This window comes from Podarcis raffonei, chromosome 1 (assembly GCF_027172205.1).
Source record: "Podarcis raffonei isolate rPodRaf1 chromosome 1, rPodRaf1.pri, whole genome shotgun sequence".
In the NCBI taxonomy this organism is placed as follows: Eukaryota; Metazoa; Chordata; class Lepidosauria; order Squamata; family Lacertidae; genus Podarcis; species Podarcis raffonei.
Window position 1 is genome coordinate 124,031,499 of NC_070602.1, and position 20,310 is coordinate 124,051,808.

Consider the following 20,310-nt stretch of genomic DNA (forward strand, 5'->3'; position numbering starts at 1 on the left):
TGTGGAGAAATGAACAGAAGAATGGTAAAAAAACACAAGTGGCTAAGTGAAACTGAAATTGACATATTCACCCATCCCATCTAAAAACTCAGTTGATGAAAGGGAGCTTTTAATTCTAGCAAAGAGCTCCACAACATTTCAGGGATGCAGAGGGTTTCGTTGTATGTTATGTACCTATATGGTATATAATAATAATAATAATAATAATAATAATAATAATAATATCTTTATTGTCATTGCCCCCTCTCAGGGACAACGAAATTACTCGACTGCTCCATAAAAACACTAATTAAAACAATACAGTATAGTACAGCAAGGAAGATTAGATGACTTTCAAAGTCCAGGCTTCCCATTCAGGGCTGAGATCGCTCTGGAGAAGAAGCTGTTCTTAAGACGGCTCGTTCTTGTCTTCATCGTCCTGTATCTCCGTCCCGACGGCAGGAGCTCGAAGAGACAGTGACCAGGATGCGATGGATCTTTTACTATGTCCAGTGCCTTCCTATGGCACCTTGTGGCATAAATCTGCTCTAAGGTGGAGAGTGGGCAGCCAACAATGCTCTCTGCTGCCTTAACAACTCTGCACAACCCCATCCTGTCCTGGGTAGTACAGCTTGTAGTAATAACCTTTCTCAAGCTTGGATTTCCAGATTTTGTTGGACTACATCTCCCATCATTCCTTGCTAGCAGGGCCAGTGGTCAGGGATGATGTGAGTTGTAGTTCAACAACATCTGGGGACCCACAGTTGAGAAAGACTGGCATATAGAGTTTCATTGTTTTGTTCTCACTTCCATTTGATTTTTCTTCTTTTGAGAGAGACGGGATAGGAGAGGAAATATGGCATTACGATTATAACAAATATGAAATAAAAGTGCTTTATTTGGCACAGTGTTAAAAGACTATAGACTAGGGATGAATCTACACTGGTCAGTTATAACGCGAAAATGTGTTATGAAAGTGTGGCACCAGAAGGCATTGCAGAGTCACAATGGGAATGGGAAATTGCATTGAGAGCTATATGACACGGTTTTTAAATAGCTTTTATTAGCGTTTTTACAGATCAGGGTAGATCCAGCCTAGAAGTGGGGAACCTTTTCTAGTCCAAGGACCATGTTCCTTCACAGATAAACTTCTTTGGTGGCGGGGTATGTGTGTCACATGTGGTGGGTAGTTCCACAAGCAAAAGTGGGTGGAATAATGAGTGTGTGACTCTCTGTATCATAAACACTTACTATATTTTTAAAAAGGAAAAATAGGAGAAATAGCTACTTATAGACTGGCTTTGGAACGTTTGATAGCAAAGTGTAGTCTCATATGCTGACGAAGGGAGCTAAAGACTGTTCAGAAATAGTATCGCAGGTGACCTCCAGTAGTCTGCAAATACCAAGTGGTTGTTTTTGTTGGAGAATAAGTCTAAAGATAAAGGTTACTGGTACTATATTGAAAACTTAATTTTTCTGTGTATCTAATTTGTTCTATAAACAGGAACACTTACCTGGTAAATCATTTACGTTTTGGGCATGGCTAGAAGCAATCTTGGAGCTAATTAAAAAGCACATTCTTCCACTTTGGATTGATGGGTGAGCAGCATCTTGGTGATTGTACATAAACTGGCAACGGGGAATTTTGTGTTGTCCTTCCTGTTTGTTAAGTACCGTATTTTTTGCCCTATAGGATGCACCGGCCCATAGGACGCACCTAGATTTGGGGGGGGAATAAAGGGGAAAAAATTATTTTTCCCCCCCGGCGCGGGGCTGGGGCAGGGGAAGCCCAAGCTTCCCCTGACCCCAGCCCCCAGAAGGGAGCCAGAGCGATGCCGAAGCTGTACGCAGCTTCGGCATCGCTCTGGGAGCTTGCGCACCAACCCCTCTCGCTCTCCAGGCTTCAGGAAGCTATCCGCAAGCCGTGGGAGAGCTGCGTGACTTCGCGCAGCTCTCCCACGGCTTGCGGAGAGCTGCCTGCACCCAGAAGCCTGCAGCATGCTGAGCTCAGCGCCCCCCAGGCTTCGGGCTTCGCGCAGCTCTCCCACGGCTTGCGGATAGCAGCCTGTTCTGGGGTCGGGGGAAGCTCGGGCTTCCCCAGCCCCGTGCCTGGGGGGGAAATAATTTTTTTCCTTTATTTCCCCCCCAAAAAACTAGGTGCGCCCTATGGGGCGAAAAATACAGTATATACAGAACACTGCACCTGCAGAGATAGAAAGAGAGGGAAACCAAGGCTCCTTCTGGCCTTACTATTATAGTCAGCATGACCTTGACAGAAAGAGATAACAGAACCAGTTTAAGCCAGCTGTACTCAGCCTCTCTGAAGGAATAACCCAAACATCATGAACCTTCTGCTTTCATGAACCTTCTGCTTCTTTATTTCACACAGAGAAGCTTACAGAACCCTCTTGAAGCAATTAGAATAGGAGAGATCACTACATATCAGATCAATACTTTCTGTACTAAGAAATGCAGACTGACAGTCCACATGTATTTGAATTTGTATATAAGGAGCAACACTGGTGTTTCCTGTTAATAATAATAATAATAATAATAATAATAATAATTTATACCCGCCCACTTGGCTCGGTTTCCCCAGCCAATCTGGGTGGCTCCCAACAGAAATTAAAAATACGATAATTAAAACATCAAACATTAAAAACTTCCCTAAACAGGGCTGCCTTCAGATATGCTCTAAAAATAAGTATGTGATCCTTTTTGTGTTTGTCCCTGTCTTCTAATTTATTAATTCTCTTATGCCGATTAAGCACCAACAGGGTTCTCATTTTGTGCGTATTTGGGGGATCAAAAGGGGATAAAACAACATGCCTCCATTCAGGGGTACACCGGAAATAGTTTGGAGCACAGCCAGAAAAGAAACGAAAGGATTAAAGAAGTAGTGGGCATGGAAAAGAGAGAAGCAGAAATGGATATTGATCCACTCACCCCAAAACACCAAAACAAATGTTCTCTGCACCCAATTTCCTCCAGTGTATCTGATTATCCCTGTATCCAGTGCTATTTTTCTAGAAAAAGAGGTCTCACCATGAGCACCTCCCTCATTCTCTTAGAATGGCAATGGCGCCCACCTAAGAGGTGCCGGAAATGAGTTCAGGCTGAGAAAAAGCCCTGCTGGTATTGCATAAACCCAAATTCATTTGGGGAAAACATTGAGACTGGTGCTGTCGAAGGGGTAAGGCAATGTGAGCCATGCAAATCTAATGGGAACGCAAACAGCTGCAAGAACATTGTAAACTCTGGCGTGCACAAGCCCCGTTGTAATACCTGGCTGTTTTGCTGCACCAGAGCAACACCATGATTCACCCGAGTGCACAGATGAAAATGTCATTGCCACTCAGTTCCAGGGAACTTCCAGTGGAACCTCGCAGTTCTGCAAGAGGACAAAGATTAACCACAGGAATTTCTGCCAGGAATATGTGTGCACACAGCCACCATTTATTTCAGATATGTTTGCAGTTTTGTTAGCCAGTTTAAGCATTTTGCTTATCCAGCTGGTTGAGAATTCAAGCCAAACCTCATATGACCTAAAAAAAAAAAAAGTATCCATGATCCAATCTTCTGAATTTTTACTCCCTCATATATGTGTGGTTTTTTACTCCCTCATATATGTGTGGTTCGGGACGCGGGTGGCGTTGTGGGTAAAAGCCTCAGTGCCTAGGGCTTGCCGATCGAAAGGTCGCGGTTCGAATCCCCGCGGCGGGGTGCGCTCCCGTTGCTCGGTCCCAGCGCCTGCCAACCTAGCAGTTCGAAAGCACCCCCGGGTGCAAGTAGATAAATAGGGACCGCTTACTGGCGGGAAGGTAAACGGCGTTTCCGTGTGCTGCGCTGGCTCGCCAGATGCAGCTTTGTCACGCTGGCCACGTGACCCGGAAGTGTCTTCGGACAGCGCTGGCCCCCGGCCTCTTAAGTGAGATGGGCGCACAACCCTAGAGTCTGTCAAGACTGGCCCATACGGGCAGGGGTACCTTTACCTTTACCTTTATATGTGTGGTTTAACTTGCCTCATGGAAACTGCTATTGACCCTGCTGGAGGGAAAGGAAAAGTACTGGACCCATTTCCCACTCCCCATCCTTCAGAATTAATAGTTTTAAAAAATAAAAATCCTGCTTATGTCTCCACAAAGACTCAAGGTGGTTACCAAAAGCAGAGTAAAACAAACACAATCCTTTAAAAGAAAAAGCCCATATACACTCAAATTATAAAATTAACAATACCTAACTCTTGACAGATTTTAGGTACACAAAAAGCATCATTGGATTGAGTCAGCAAAAATTACATAATTAACCAAAAGCATTTAAAAAAAAATCCAGAAAAATAAAATCATTACAAAAGAAATAAAACATTTCATTTATATATGTAAATATGAAATATAATTACATAATATCATGTATCCATATTTTTTAAAAGATGAATACTGTTTAAAGAGAATTGTATACACTGTTTAGGTGTTGTTGGTTACTATTATATTTTAAGCAGACTGTCAGAAAATGTGAGTGAAAATAATATATAAGGTTAAACATTGCCTTGCAAGTAATTAATTCTGTTTGGTGCATGTCCTTCGCTATACCAAGAATCTACCAATCTAGCAAGAATGCTACCAAGAATTACATTTATAATCCTCATCACCTGACCAAAAACCTATTTAAGAGACTATGTATTGAAAGTGCAGAAATATTTACTGCAATGGGTTGCATTTTTGTTTTGTATGGAAGTTTATCACAGGGTCATTGGCACCTGAATTCTGATCATAGGGCCTTTGCTGATCCTTCTAGAGACAAGCATGATGAGGAACCACTGGTCTGCCAAAAACTACTTCAGGAGAGCAATATAGAATACGAAACAGAATAGCAGAAAAGACGTAAACATCCCGTTCAGCACCACTTCCCTAATAAAGTTTGGAGCTCCGTTCTGCAGTTTGAATGTAAAAAGTTGCAGGTGACCAGCAATTACATGTGTTTGCTGCATAACATTATGCCAGGTTCCTGAAGGGGTAGGCAAGTTAGAACTGGTCCACACGAGAGCAAACTGTGGATTCACACTGGTCTGTTTCTCCTTTAATGTAAAGACATCCATAAGACATTCTCCATTCCAGAGTAGACTCAGATTCCCCCTCCCCCTTGAAATGCAGGGGTTTTCAATCCTTGGAAAGTCCAAAATGTCCAGGATTCTAAACCTGTGTATTTAAAGGGGGGAAGGTCCAGGACAACACTGGGATTAGGTCCACATTTTGCTCTGGTGTGGTCAAGCCCTTGGTCTATTGCAGCAACAACTAAGTGTTTGTGGCACCTTAGAAAAATTCTTTAGTCCCCAAAAGCTCTTCGTCTTTAGCGTGCCACAGGATTTTCTGACAAGCATTGTGCACATATAAACCTATTTTCCTCTTTTTCTTTTTGCAGATGTATTATGGGGTTTGTAAGCAAAGAAAAAGAGAGAAATTTGCTCAAGGACAAGATGCCCGGAACATTTTTATTGAGGTTTAGTGAAAGCAACTTAGGAGGGATTACTTTTACCTGGGTATCGCGGTCAGAAAATGGTACGTGCTATATTTTAACATGCTGAACGCTGCACTCCAGACCCCTATCGCCCTTATCCATGATTTCAACAAGCAATTTGGGAAATGCACGCTAGTGGCCTGGCCCCACCCTCCCTTTTCATCTCACATGCCAAATTGCCAGTACCAAACTTTTTAGGTCCCTTTTAGATCATTTGAATGTTGCTTTTAATGCAGATCTCAGTGCTACCTTAACTACAGATGCAAGATTAAATAAAGACTGCTGCAGCTTCTTTGGACCTCCTTCTCTGGGTTGCAGTAGTCCCCTATAAAGTGTATTCAGTGGCCAGCATTTGTGTATTTGGCATTTTTATTATTTTAAGTGTGTTTGTGGTTCTTTCCATTTGACAAAAAACAACCTGTGATCAACTATCTGCCTGCTTATTCATAACTATCTTGTCCTTCACAGGAGAAGTGAATTTCCATTCTGTTGAACCATATAATAAGGGTCGTTTAACTGCACTGCCGTTTGCTGATATTTTACGAGATTACAAAGTTATTATGGCAGACAACGTTCCTGAAAACCCACTGAAATATCTCTATCCAGATATTCCCAAAGACAAAGCCTTTGGAAAGCACTATAGCTCTCAGCCAGATGAAGGTAGGATATTGCTTTAAAAAAATAATAGTAATACTCTTCCCCCACCATTTTACATTAAAACTGCTGAGCATGCAAACTCCCGATGCTCATGCTTGCCACATTTGTTCTTTAAAAACAGATTAGACTTGTCCATTTTTAATTACTTCTTGTGGTGCACAAGACATCTTACAATCAAAGCAGTAACAAAAATACAAACTGAAACTAGCAAAGAAGAAAAAGCAAGCTGGCTTGGCAAAAACAGTCACTCCCCATCTCCCTCACAAATGCGATATTAAATGGAACGTTCTCTGCAAGGTTAATTACTCAACCAGACATACAAAAACTGTATGCCCCGTCACAAGCACAGATCAGAAAGTCAAATGTGGTTAAGCCCCATCCTAAGAACTTCTGGAGCAGCCTTTAACATAGGAAGCGGCCATATACCGAGTCAAACAATTGGTCCACTTAGCTCAGTATTGTCAATTGTGGCTGGCAGTGGTTCTCCAAGGTTCCAAGCAGAAGCTTCTCCCATCACCAGTACTTTTGGCCAGGACTTGAACCTGGAACCTTGTGCATGTGAAGAATGTGTGCTCTGCCACTGAGCTATGTGTCCTCCCCCACCAACTGTCTTCAGTGAAGAACAAATTCACCTGGTTGCACTGCTGAATATGCACTTCTGGTTTCCTAGATGGGAGATTTAATGTCCATAATGTTGTTGTTGTTGCTTTTAATTTAGCGCCAAGGCCTATGGAAGGAGGAACCAAAGGTTACGTCCCCTCTGTATTTATCCCAGTCTCCAAAATGTGAGTCATGCTGATTAAGTCGCGTTTCCCAAACTTCTTAGTGTGGAAAGTCTGGCATACCAGTCCGATTGGTATGTTGCTCTTCAGCAGAGGAAGTGACATTTCTTTTGCTGCTTTGTCTTGGAAACCCTCTCCTAATAAGTGGGTGAACCATCCAGGATTGATGGGAAGTGAAAATAGAGTAGAGTGGTACCTCGGCTTAAGAACTTAATTCGTTCTGGAGGTCCGTTCTTAACCTGAAACTGTTCTTAACCTGAGGTACCATTTTAGCTAATGGGGCCTCCCGCTGCCACCGCGTGATTTCTGTTCTCATCCTGAAATAAAGTTCTTAACCCGAGGTACTATTTCAGGGTTAGCGGAGTCTGTAACCTGAAGCATCTGTAACCTGAAGCATCTGGAACCCGAGGTACCACTGTATGTGCCTGAGGCACCAATTAAGCTTAGTCCCTTACAACAGTATCTGCTTCTCGCGTATTACTCATTCAAGATGTCATTTTTGTCTCTCTCTCTCTTTTTTTAAAGCCTGAGTGATTCCACAGACCCACCTTCTCCATCAGACCTTCTCCCCATGTCTCCAAGTGTCTATGCTGTTTTGAGAGAGCACCTGAGCCCTACCGTAATGGAAACTGCTGTACGTTCCAAGCTTAATTTCTTCTAAACTTGTGGTTAACAAATGAAGAGGTGCTGTTAAGGAGTGACTGGGTATCTTTTAGAATACAGTCGTACCTTGGATCCCGAACGCCTTGCGAGTCGAACGTTTTGGCTCCCGAACGTCACAAACCCGGAAGTGAGTGTTCCAGTTTGCAAACGTTCTTTGGAACCCGAACGTCCGACGTGACTTCCACGGCTTCCAATTGGCTGCAGGAACTTCCTTCAGCCAATCGGAAGCTGCTCCTTGGTTTCCAAACGTTTTGGGAGTCGAACGGACTTCTGGAATGGATTCCGTTCGACTTCTGAGGTGCCACCTGTACCGGACTGCGCAAAGCTTTATTGTCACTAACTTTTTTTCGCTGTTGATAAAACGGCACTAAGTATGTCATCACTGGTTATCAGGTGCTATAACGAAAGAGCTAGTGACTGTGTTCTTACATAATGTGAAATGAAACGATGGCTTAATGCAAATGGGTGGTCTCTCTCTGAGCAGATTGCAGCCGCTTTGTACCTGTTCTTGGCTCCCACTCAGGTTGAGAGCGGGACAGCTTAACAGTGATTCTGGGTTCAGACAGCACACTAAGCCAGCTTCATAGGGAAGACTGAGTAGTTTGTCAGGAGGAGGAGAGAATAGTACTCTAAAACACTTAGCTCTTCACATGGTTAGGAAGCAATAAACCGTTTCCAAATAAAATCCTTGCAGCCGCTCTTAAAAGACTCCCTGCACATGCATGTGTGTTTGCTACCTTGCAGCTCCAGAAACTGCTTACATTTTAAGGAATTATGCAAACACCGCACACAGCACCCTGATAAATGTATGCTTGTAGGAGAAAATTTCTACATTTATAACCAAACTACTGTATCTGTAGCCCTCAGTAGGCTGCAGTTTCTTTCGCTATTATGAATAGTTTTGTATAATTCACAAGCTTGCACATTCCTCCACCAACTAAGGAAAAGACAACACTTTGCTTATTTAGTACTGCTTCCTCCGCAGAACTGATACGGCACAAACTTCCAAAACGAAGCTGGGTCTTTTAAAAATGATTTTAAAGATCAAATTGGGCCTCTAATCCTCAGTGATATTCTCCCCCCCCCCCCGCGCGCTGAATTAATTGGGTCAACAGTACCATTGTGCCTTCTTCATAACGTAACATCTGGATTTCACACCACAGTAGAAAATTAGGTCAATCTTTCACAAGAGGGGAACAAATAGATCTTTTGTTTGCTTCAGCTTTCAGTTTTCAGATACACATGTGGCATTTTCATTTCCAGCAAGCTGTAGTTCAACTTGCATTTAAGAAAAACAAACAGCAACGAATTTCCACAAACTGATTGGTTCTTCTTCTTCTTCTCTTCCAGTTAAGTTCTCCATATTCAGCTGACTGACGATTCTAAAGTGCATATGTATGTTTTTAAGCAGAAACATTCCTAAGAAGATGTTTTTCTAGTTCCCTTTGTAGATACTGTATCTGTACCCTGTGGAGCACAGATGGGGAACCTGTGGCCCTACAGACGTTTCTGGAGTACAGCTGCCATCATCAATTACTGTTAGTCATCCTGACTGGTGTTGATGAGAACCACAGGTTCTTCATCACTCCTCCAGACACACACAATTGTCTTTGACCAAACTCTGCTTTCATAAATTAAGTCAATACTTGGCCTGGTTCAGACATAACACTAAGCCATGGATTGGGTCCAAAGAACAAGCTGTGATAAGCCTCTGGCATGTGCACCCCACCCCTGCTCTCCATGGTTTACCCCGAGGGATAGCTCAGTCAATACAGCATGAAATGCTTAATCTCAAGGTCATGGGTTCAAGCCCCTTGTGGGGCAAAAGATTCCTGCATTGTAGCAAGTTGAACCAGATTGTACTTGTGGTCCTTTCCAACTATTCTATGATTCTCTTATTCTAGTCCTGGCTTGTTTGAACTAAGCACAGTGAACATAAATCCCCATTTTCTCAGTTTTGCCATAACAGAAAGCTGCAGATGATTTAAAACTGCTAATGGAAGCAGTGCTGGATTTACGTATAAGCTAAACAAGCTATAGCTTAGGGCCCCACTCTCTTGCCCCCCCCCCCCAAATACTTCTTAATTCTATTACACTATTAATATAAAGGTACCCCTGCCCGTACGGGACAGTCTTGACAGACTCTAGGGTTGTGCGCTCATCTCACTCTAGAGGCCGGGAGCCAGCGCTGTCCGCAGACACTTCCAGGTCACGTGGCCAGCGTGACAAAGCTGCTCCGGCGAACCGGCACCAGAGCAGCACACGGAAACGCCGTTTACCTTCCCGCTAGTAAGCGGTCCCTATTTATCTACTTGCACCCGGGGGTGCTTTCGAACTGCTAGGTTGGCAGGCGCTGGGACCAAGCAACGGGAGTGCACCCCGCTGCGGGGATTCGAACCACCGAACATGCGATCGGCAAGTCCTAGGCGCTGAGGTTTTACCCACAGCACCACCCGCGTCCCTATTAATCACTATTAATATACTTCTTCTTAATTGTATTTCAGTTCAACAATCACTTTGATAAAATACATATTTTGTTATGTGCAAATGGCTTTAGATACCTATTAGGTCCATAAATTACCATATAGCATATATTCAACACAAAAAACAGTGATAATTTGTTGTTGACAAAGGACAGCTGGACATATAAAGGGCCCCATTACTTTCAGTAGCTTAGGGCCTCATCAAACCTAAATCCGGCCCTGGATGGAAGTATGCACTTTCCTGACATTGCGTGTGAAGGAGGAGAGCATTGGCACTGTGCAAGCCTGAGGCTCACTTTGGCTTATTCTCACAACCCTGGTTTAGCATTATGTCTGAACTGGGACTAGAACTTAGTACATGAAACAAGTGGCAATGAAAAATTAGGAAATGGATGTACTACTGAAAAGCTAGAATCAAATTAGTTGCACAGGTCTAAAAATGTTATTTCTGCCTTTATACTCTATATAGATATAATTTAATGTAGAATTGTAGTAGAATTCCTACTGCTCTTTGCAAGCTGTCCTTCCCACTCCCTAAAAATTGGGGTTCTATATTTCATTTCTTGCCACTTCTGGATCCTGAACTATGAATCCTGGCAGCCATTCCAAAATCCACCATGTTTTCAACAAAACTTCCAAGTCATGCATATCCACAAAGGTTATGTATTTTTGCTATATATTTATTCTTGTGATATTTTAATCTGTGTGCACCAAACTGTCATTCTTACAATATATTAAACCTTGATACATTGGAGACCTGAGCCAAACACGCATATGTGTGAATAACTCTTCGAAGCAGCCTTAAAAACTACAAGCTAGAGTGACAGCAAGCAACGTAATTATGTGTGGAAACATATTGGGCCTTTCATTAAAGCCTAGCCGCATTGGAAATATTGAATAAATTGACACACATCCAGAAACGGCCTGGCATCAGATTGAGAACTGGATTTTCTAGCTCCAAGACAAGTGGTTTTTGCATGGCCAAAAGAATAGCAGGCCCCCTTGGCTGGAGAGTGTATAGTGAATATGACTATCAGCTGATTATATAAAGAATCCACTACCGATACCTGAGCCTGGTTTAAGTTGGTGTTGAATGGTAGAGAATTGTTATATTTTTGTGTCTTTATAGTTTTAAGTCTAGTTGACTATGAGATAAGAACATTGGAATGGGCTTATGTTATGTACTAAGTTGAATAGGATTCAGAATGCAGCAGTCTGATTGGTCCTAGAACAATAGGATTCAGAATGCAGCAGTCTGATTGGTCCTAGAAAAATAAGATCCAGAATGCAGCAGTCTGATTAGTCCACAGGAGCCAACCAATCCAGCTCCAGGTGGAAGTGAATCCGCAACCTGATCGGCCTACAGGAGAATCCCGGAATTTGCCAATCACGTGGGGCCCATTGTGTAAATAATGTATATAAAGCAGATATTCTGGGGGAACTTCCATTCCTCCTCACCACTATGAGCTGAATAAAGAGCATGAAATCCACTCTCGATTCCAAGTATATCTCAGCTTACCATGCTTAATATCAGCTGTGACATTGAATGAAAGTTAGATTTTTTTCCCTAGATCCCAGGTGAGAGCTGGGAGGGACTGGACTACTGCCTTCTGTGAGTGGTAAGGGTTAAGAACTACCTTTAAGAGAGGACTCCATAGACTATTTTTACTACTGTTCGTGGATTGTTTTTTTACATTAGTTTTCTGTACCTTAGTGAATAATGAAAAAACAAAAAATCTTAATGGCAAAAAAATATTTATCTGATGAATTGGTGCATTTGCACAGAAGAAGGGTAGAAAAAACATTTGTCAAATAAATACTCAAATTATGTCTGTCTTTTTTGTGTGTGCCTGTGTTGTCATTTTTTATTTTTATAACGACTAGGGGTCTCAGAAACTAGAAGTTACCCAAGCCCCTCTCAATCTCTGAAAGGACTTGCACACATGAAGCATGTATAATGAATGCTGTTGTTCTTGATCATTGCATAACCTTCAAGAGGTGTGTGTGTGTAATAGCATGCGTGAATGTATGCCTTAGTATACAGGACAACTAGAAACAACCACAGAACCAAAAGAGCTAAATGCTTTCGGGACCAAGCTTTGCCCATGGTGATAAGAGGAAGGCATTCTGCTCATGCTGGAGTCCTCACTTTCTCCATTGCTACCAGAGAAGATGCTAAAATTGGTTAATATATGAGATAAACCAGAGTTTATTTTGGGGTTCAGAGAAGTACAAACACTAGTGTGTGCATAATACGTGTGTTTTTTAAAAAAGTTTTCTGATTGAGCAGTGTTCTGAACTTTCATGCAAATAAGGAACTGGGTACTATTAACCATCTCCGTCCCCCTTAACTTCCACTGCAATCCTGTTTTAAAAGCAGGGATGTGAAACCAGATTTGGGCTCCCTGGCATCATCTATTAAGCCCTGCCGCCCCATGATGGCCAGTGCAGGAGACGCAACCAATTACAACACTGTCCATTTCAGTCCATGCCAATATTTCCTTGACAGCTCCCCTCTGAACTTCCTGGGTTCCTGTCTTGTTTTCAGAGTGCTTTACAATGGACGCGCTCATATATCGCTTTGCATCGATCCGAAACACGGCAATAGTAAGCTGGGGCTTTGCTTTCTTTTCTTTAACTCAGAGGAGGTTATTGAAATCGAAAGGAGAAAGGAGGTCAAAGCAATCCTCTCGGCCATCTCTCTGAAGCTAGCTCTTTCTCCTTCCCCTCCCCAGGCTTCCACCACGTGGGACCGTTTTTAACTTTCGTTTTCATTGCGGACGAAGGCTTTCCTGTACTTGTCCCTGTTTCTCAGAAAGCACGTGTGGCTGTGCTGTTCCAGGAACAGCTCTCTCCTCCCGCCCTTCACCCAGGCGCGGCATCCGCCTCCTCCCCTTTCTGTGTGGTTTGGCTGGAAAAAGCAGGCTGGGATTTTGGGGGTTTCCTAGCGGTTTCTGCATGTTTGACCCTGGCCGTTCATTTCCTTACCGAAAAGCTTGATAATATTGAACTTGGCAGCTTTGCAGACTTCTGCTTCATTGCTCAAAGGGTGGTAACTTTGGTGGCATCGATGTAAGAAAAGTTCTACACAGGAAACTTATTTCCTGGGATAGACTCTCTTAATCTCAGGGTTGTGGGTTGGAGTTCCACGCTGGGTGAAATCTTCCCTCCTCTCTCCACCCCATATCCATATTTTACTAAGAGTTTGAGATATTACCTACAACAGTACTGATGCTAAAGGAAACGCACTACTGTGAAAACCTGATCTTTGCGGAGGTATGAAACTATAGGGAAGCTTCAAATATTTAAACAGAAGCTGTAATCTGATATGCTTTTAAAAACGTAAAGGGACCCCTGACCATTAGGTCCAGTCGTGGCCGACTCTGGGGTTGTGGCACTCATCTTGCTTTATTGGCTGAGGGAGCCGGTGTACAGCTTCCAGGTCATGTGGCCAGTATGACAAAGCCACTTCTGGTGAACCAGAGCAGCGCACGGAAACACCGTCTACCTTCCCGCCAGAGCGGTACCTATTTATCTACTTGCACTTTGACGTGCTTTCGAACTGCTAGGTTGGCAGGAGCAGGGACCGAGCAATGGGAGCTCACCCCGTCGCAGGGATTCGAACCGGCTACCTTCTAATCGGCAAGTCCTAGGCTCTGTGGTTTAACCCACAGCACCACCCGTGTCCCTTTTACCTGCTTTTACTTGGGAGCTAATCCTATGCAATGGGGGGGGGGCTAACTTCACAGTACAGCTACAGAGCATTGTGCAGGAAACCCCTTCTTGCTACAGTCTTGGATTTGTAGATTCCACCTAGGCCTGGGTTGCTAATTATTTTGTGCCAAGCACATGCAAAAATTAGGAAGCCCTTATCATGCAATCATCTCAAACTCACTAACCTCGAGGTTTTTGTCCCTGTTAGAACAAACGGAGCCCCTTCTTTCTCCAAGTGAGATCTGGAGGGCGGCGACATAAGAACGGGCCTTTTCTGCAGTGGCACCCTGTTGTGGAATGCTCTCCCTAGGCAGGTTTGCCTGGTGCTTTCATTATATATTTTTAGCACCAGGTTAAAACATTCCTATTCAACCAGCCTTTGGCTGATGAATATTCTACAGCCTTTTAAATGCATCTGTGGGAAGGGCGAGGGTGTTTCATTGTTTTGGCTTAATTATTTACTGTGCTTTATCTTGCATTTTTTTCTTTGAACTGCCTCTGGGATCTCTTGATGAAGGGTAGTATATATTTTAAAAAACAAAAAAACCAGCAGCAGTAGTGTCAAATCCTGTCAAAGAAACATCTGTCAACAGCCCTGAGATATATGGATTGATATTTTTTAAATAAATAAAAAACCACACCCACACACATCTTGCCAAGGGGAACAATGCTTTTCCTATAATATTTTTATTTTATTTTTTTAAAGGGCAAGGATGAGGAGACGGTAAAGAGAGCGCGTTAGCTAGCTTTAGGAAACGTTTGCAAAAAGAACACAGCAAGATCAGAGGACGATTATAGCACGGCCCCTTTGCTAAACTACAGCTGTGCTTTTGCAGGAGAGGGAGGAGGGCGCAATCGTGGGAACAGCCTTATTATTCAAAGAAGGCGGAACACACTCCCCTGAATGGTTGCTCGCCGAAAGCAGCGCCCCGCTGATTGGTCGCGCGCCTGCCGCCGCTTGCTATTTCCTAGTCCGGCTTACTTTCGTTTTAGGCAGAGTCGGGGAGCATCGGCGCGCGTTTCGGGGCATTTGCAGACCAGCCAGGTAAGCAGAAGGCGCAAGGTGCTGCTTGCTTCCGTGCTTGTGTAGTTTTGGGCTCTCCAAGAATGCAAGGGAGATAGATGTTACTCAAAAAGGGGCAGCCGTCTGCTTGGGCCTTACGGATTCCCAGGGTCTTCGCGCAAGCGTCTCTCCAACGCAGGGGTATAAAATAAGGCTGCGTTCCCTCGATTTATGCGAGAGTAAGGCTGCATCCATTCTAGGCATTGCCTTCCATATATATATATATATATATATATATATATATATATATATATATATATGTGTGTGTGTGTGTGTGTCTATATATATATATATGTCTATATATATCTATATCTCGGGGAACTGTAGCTTACTCCGCACAGAACTGCAATTCGCAGCACGCTTAAACTGATAGTGCCAGGATTCTTATTTTTTTTGGGGGGGGGGGGAATGTAAAATGCATCAAGGGTGCTTTAAATTTATGGTGCGAATGGTTTCGAAGTTTTTTCTCTCCCCCCTCCTGTGCAAATGCACCAGTTACTCAGGAAAAATCTTTTTTTTTTGGCCATTCAGATTTTTCGTTTTTTCATCAGGCCAAGTTCTGTTCGGAAGCAGCTGGACGCGACTTCCAAGTATACGTAGGAGATGGGGCTGCACAGTTGCATTCTTGGAATGTGTCGCAAACCCTTGAGTGTTGCAAGCTTCGCTGGCGATTGCACTTATTTTCCGGAGCCAGAATGCATAGCGGGGGGGGCGGGCAGCTCCCCCCCTCATCAAGTAAATAAACAAAAATATCACAATCTTCCTCCCTGGCAGGTACCTTTCCCTAGAAAACATCAGTGCCTGATTTTGTATAATAATTTTTATTAATTTTTAATCCCATTGATCCAAAAGAGCCACATTTTCACAATATCAAATTACAATACATTTTTTTTAAAAAAATATTCTAATACAAAATTAAACCATTAAGGGTGACTTCCCGTGTGTTGGATATCGGGGTACAAAGTTCTTATTTCTTTCTGCTTCCATAATCTTGATTATTCTAATGACAGCAGTTCTGATTTTGATCCTTTATTTAGCAGTGCCTGCTTTTGTTACTTACGTATGTGGCATATTATTTTATCCTTCCCTGAAATGTGTGAGCCATTGTCTACAGAACATGGAAAATTATAATACTAACTGGCCATCTCTCTTGCTCAGCCTTGCACCACTACTTGGACCATAGAGCCATTCAGTACCTTGCTGAGCATAAAGACCTGGCTAAGGTCAGGGGTGACGGGAGTCTCAATGGGCTATGCTTACTGAGCGTGCACAGAAAAACTGCATTGGAAAAAAGGAATTGGAGAAGGAAGTGTGAAACGGATTTCAGCAAATTCAAGAAAACTTGTTTTAGTTTAGGGTTGTTGTTTTTTAAAAGGCGTGTTCTTTGTAATTTTGCAAAGTATACCCTTTAACTGCATGAGAGGTACGCCCAGCTGTCTTTTTTTTATTTACCTTCTAGTTGTCAAATGATGTAAGATTTTGACAGATTTTTCTTGGAGTCAAAAGAAAACAATTTAAAACAGCTGTTTTGAGACATTTCATTCTGAATCTGCTAGACAGAACCAGACAGAAGTCCTGACCAACATAAATCCTGGCTACGCCCATGGCAGAATTAAAGCAGAAGAAGAGGGAATTGGTTATTAAGGTGCTAAAGATTGAGTTATTTCTCCCAACTTGTCTTGGTCCAGATTGCGATCTGTCTGGGGCCAATTCAGAAATGCACTGAGCATCATCCCATTCAAATTAAGCATTATTTTGTCCCTCTAATTTGAGTGGGGAAGGGTTAAAATCTTGCCCATTGAACCCAGTGGTGTGCGATACTGCTTAACTTAGGGGTTAGATTGCACCTCTTTTCTCCAGTTGCTGAATTAATGTAAGTCACAAGCGAGGGCAGATTTTTGAACTTTTTGCAGGATGTGTCCAGATGTCAAACAGTTTGGCAATTGTCCTGTACATTATACATTATTTGTACCTACATACAGTATCCATCTAACCTTATAACAGAAGAATGCTGTAAAAGTAAGCCCTGTTGCATTCAGTGCGGCTTACTCCCAGGTAAGTGGGTATAGGATTGCAGCCTAAGTCCTGCTCATCCCCATTTTCCACCCTTACAATTCCTCCACTAGCCTCTTTACTCCCTGTTGCAAAGGCAGAAAAATTGTGCTGTTCATATAGCTTAATAATATTTCATACCCTGCCCATCTGGCTGGGTTTCCCCAGCCACTCTGGGCGGCTTACAGCACATATAGAAACATAGTAAGACATTGAATATTAAGCATTATAAAATCCAGTGTTGCTTGGCACAGAATTCAAGTTTGCTTTTTAGTACAGCTGGGCCTAAGCCATTTTCTGATGGAGCAGCCTTGTGAACACACAAGTTACTGGCTTGCAGGTCTCTCTGCCTTTTGCTAGCTTCCTAAACTTTTGGTAGTCTGCAGTTCCATTCTGATCTCAGAGAAGAGGAAGCTAAAGTCTCCACTGAGGTGTGTGATAGAGAACGTTACGGTAAGTATTCTTAAAAACTGTTCTCCTTTTGATTCTGCAGGATGAGTCAGTGGTATAAACTGCAGCAGTTGGATTCAAAATTCCTGGAGCAAGTACACCAGCTCTACGATGACAGTTTCCCCATGGAGATACGACAGTATCTAGCGCAATGGCTGGAAGCCCAAGACTGGTGAGAGGCCAACTTGTGTTTGAGATGTCGAATGATAAGATTGTGTTCCAAACTGTGCATGGCCTAATTTGCTCCTGTCAAAAACGATTGTGCTTTAAAAAGTGCCGAAGATAATGTTTGCATAGGAACTAAGTTTTGGTAAAGCAAGTAAACAACATGTTGTATTGTAAGCCCTTGTTTGGCAACCAGTTTAATGTTGAGATGTAAGCAAGTTGAGCCAACGACATCCTAAGTCTTGTCAACAAAGAAACGTATACTATCGAGGATGTTACTTGCATGACATTGTGGTACCTGGCAGTGTTTGAAATTAACAGGCGCATTTTGCATCTGGTCCTTGGCTACTTGTGACCAAGTGAAAATGCCTGACATCTCCACCAACCAGGAATCATTGGATCTGGACTGTTTTTACACACCAATACCCCACCCTAGGGACGCGGGTGGCGCTGTGGGTAAAAGCCTCAGCGCCTAGGGCTTGCCGATCGAAAGGTCGGTGGTTCGAATCCCCGCGGCGGGGTGCGCTCCCGTTGCTCAGTCCCAGCGCCTGCCAACCTAGCAGTTCGAAAGCACCCCCGGGTGCAAGTAGATAAATAGGGACCGCTTACTGGCGGGAAGGTAAACGGCGTTTCCGTGTGCTGCGCTGGCTTGCCAGATGCAGCTTTGTCACGCTGGCCACATGACCCGGAAGTGTCTCCGGACAGCGCTGGCCCCCGGCCTCTTAAGTGAGATGGGCGCACAACCCCAGAGTCTGTCAAGACTGGCCCGTACGGGCAGGGGTACCTTTACCTTTACCCCACCCTACCAGTTACATTTTATCTGCTCAATCGGAATGAAATTCTGGAATGAAATTGCTTTTCCTGAGCAGGAGCACGTTAAGAAAGAGGTCGGAATAGGCCAATACAGTGGTACCTTGGTCCTCAAACTTAATCCGTTCCGGAAGTCCGTTCCAAAATCAAAGGCACACATTCCCATAATGCAAAAATGGATTAATCCATTCCAGACTTTTTAAATAAAAAACCTAAAAAAGCAATTTAACCTGAATTTTACTATCTAACGAGACCATTTATCTATAACAGGGATCAGCAACCTTTTTCAGCCGTGGACCGGTCCACCATCCCTAGACCATGTGGTCGGCTGGACTATACAGTGGTACCTCAGGTTACATACGCTTCAGGTTACAGACTCCGCTAACCCAGAAATAGTGCTTCAGGTTAAGAACTTTGCTTCAGGATGAGAACAGAAATCGTGCTCCAGTGGTGCGGCAGCAGCGGGAAGCCCCATTAGCTAAAGTGGTGCTTCAGGTTAAGCACAGTTTCAGGTTAAGAATGGACCTCTGGAACGAATTAAGTACTTAACCCGAGGTACCACTGTATTTTGAAAAAAGGAAAGAAAAAAAGAACGAATTCCTATGCCCTACAAATAACCCAGAGATGCATTTTAAATCAAAGAATACATTCTACTCATGTAAAAACACCTGATTCCCGGACCATCTGCGGGCCAGATTTAGAAGGCGATTGGGCCGCATCCAGCCCATGAGCCTTAGGTTGCCTACCCCTGATCTATAAAATGAAAGCAATAAGCAACATACTGAAGTCACACAATCAATCAATCATTAGCTGAACTGGGTTCCACACAGATACAAAAACGCAAAATAAATAGCAGAAACAGGCAGACTTTAGCGTAACACTCAAAATGGAAATGTGGCACTCAAATCAGAAGCATAACACTCAAAACAGAGCACATTCAGCTTCTGAAAAACATTTGCACGCTGGAAAACTTACTTCCGGGTTTGCAGTGTTTGGGTTCCAAGTTGTTTGAGTACCAAGGTGTTTGAGAGCCAAGGTACCACTGCATATATGTGAACTGTCCCTGGATCAAGTGACTTTTCTTCTTCAAGTTCTCAAACTTCTTATCCTAGCTCAAGGTTGTCATCTGAACAAGCCAGGTGTTCAACCGAGAATCGATCACAACCAGTCCATCATTTGCAAAGCAAGACTTCAGAGCCGTCTTGCCCCAGAATGGCAACTAGACATTCTGTTTTGGCGATTGCAGTCTTGGTTTAAGGAGCCATTTGGCGTGTAGCTTATATATATTGAGTTTCTGACACTGGTACCTGGTGCTGCTCCAACCTGAAACTTAATGGTGGCACACCTGTCTGCTTTATTTGTACCTATCGGATGCTAGTTGCAGTGCAGTATTGTTATTTGGGATTGCTGCTGCAAATCGTAAACCAAAATAGGCTGTTGGAAGGGCAGAGGGCCTTGCAGGAAGGTTTGTGGAAGGCTGAAGAAGCTGAAAGTGAACATCTTCCATTGCTTCATCTCCCAGGGACCATGCTGCTAGCGATGTTTCGCAGGCGACTCTGCTGTTCCATAACCTGCTGTCTCAGCTGGATGACCAATACAGCCGCTTCACACAGGAAAACAACTTTTTACTTCAGCACAACATTAGGAAGAGCAAACGTAACCTACAGGTAATGTCCCTGTGAATGAGAAGTATCTCTGTAAAAAAAGTACAGTCATACTTCGGGTTGAAGTAGCTTCGGGATAAGTATTTTCGGGTTGCGCACTGTGGTGACCTGGAAGTAACAGAGCACGTTTCTTCCAGGTTTCGCCGCTCACGCATGCACAGACAGTCAAAATGATGTCATGTGCAGAAGCGGCGATTCACGGGCGCGGGTTGCGTTTGCTTCTGGATGCGAACCGCACTCTGGAACGGATACCGTTCGCATCCAGAGGTATCACTGTATGTAAAATTCTTCACATGGTTTACATACTCTCTTCA

At 43.4% G+C, this 20,310-nt stretch overlaps 2 protein-coding genes across 5 annotated transcripts in view; both read left to right on the plus strand.

Moving 5' to 3' along the window:
* The window catches only part of STAT4 (signal transducer and activator of transcription 4), a 32,515-nt gene extending 22,830 nt beyond the window's left edge, over positions 1-9,685 (plus strand). For 3 of the 4 annotated variants that reach the window (XM_053360649.1, XM_053360676.1, XM_053360659.1), the window contains 6 exons: positions 1,484-1,578; positions 5,398-5,534; positions 5,962-6,153; positions 6,869-6,935; positions 7,458-7,566; positions 8,946-9,685. In XM_053360649.1, coding sequence (XP_053216624.1) covers positions 1,484-1,578; positions 5,398-5,534; positions 5,962-6,153; positions 6,869-6,935; positions 7,458-7,566; positions 8,946-8,972 — 627 coding nt within the window. In that variant the 3' untranslated portion in view covers positions 8,973-9,685. The remainder of the gene's footprint in view (positions 1-1,483; positions 1,579-5,397; positions 5,535-5,961; positions 6,154-6,868; positions 6,936-7,457; positions 7,567-8,945) is intronic. The other variant, XM_053360668.1, reaches the window with a different exon arrangement.
* A 5,105-nt stretch (positions 9,686-14,790) lies between these two features.
* The window catches only part of STAT1 (signal transducer and activator of transcription 1), a 41,335-nt gene continuing 35,815 nt past the window's right edge, over positions 14,791-20,310 (plus strand). The window contains exons 1-3 of the mRNA XM_053360690.1: positions 14,791-14,837; positions 17,401-17,529; positions 19,855-19,999. Of these exons, the coding sequence (XP_053216665.1) occupies positions 17,402-17,529; positions 19,855-19,999 (273 nt within the window). The 5' untranslated portion in view covers positions 14,791-14,837; position 17,401. The remainder of the gene's footprint in view (positions 14,838-17,400; positions 17,530-19,854; positions 20,000-20,310) is intronic.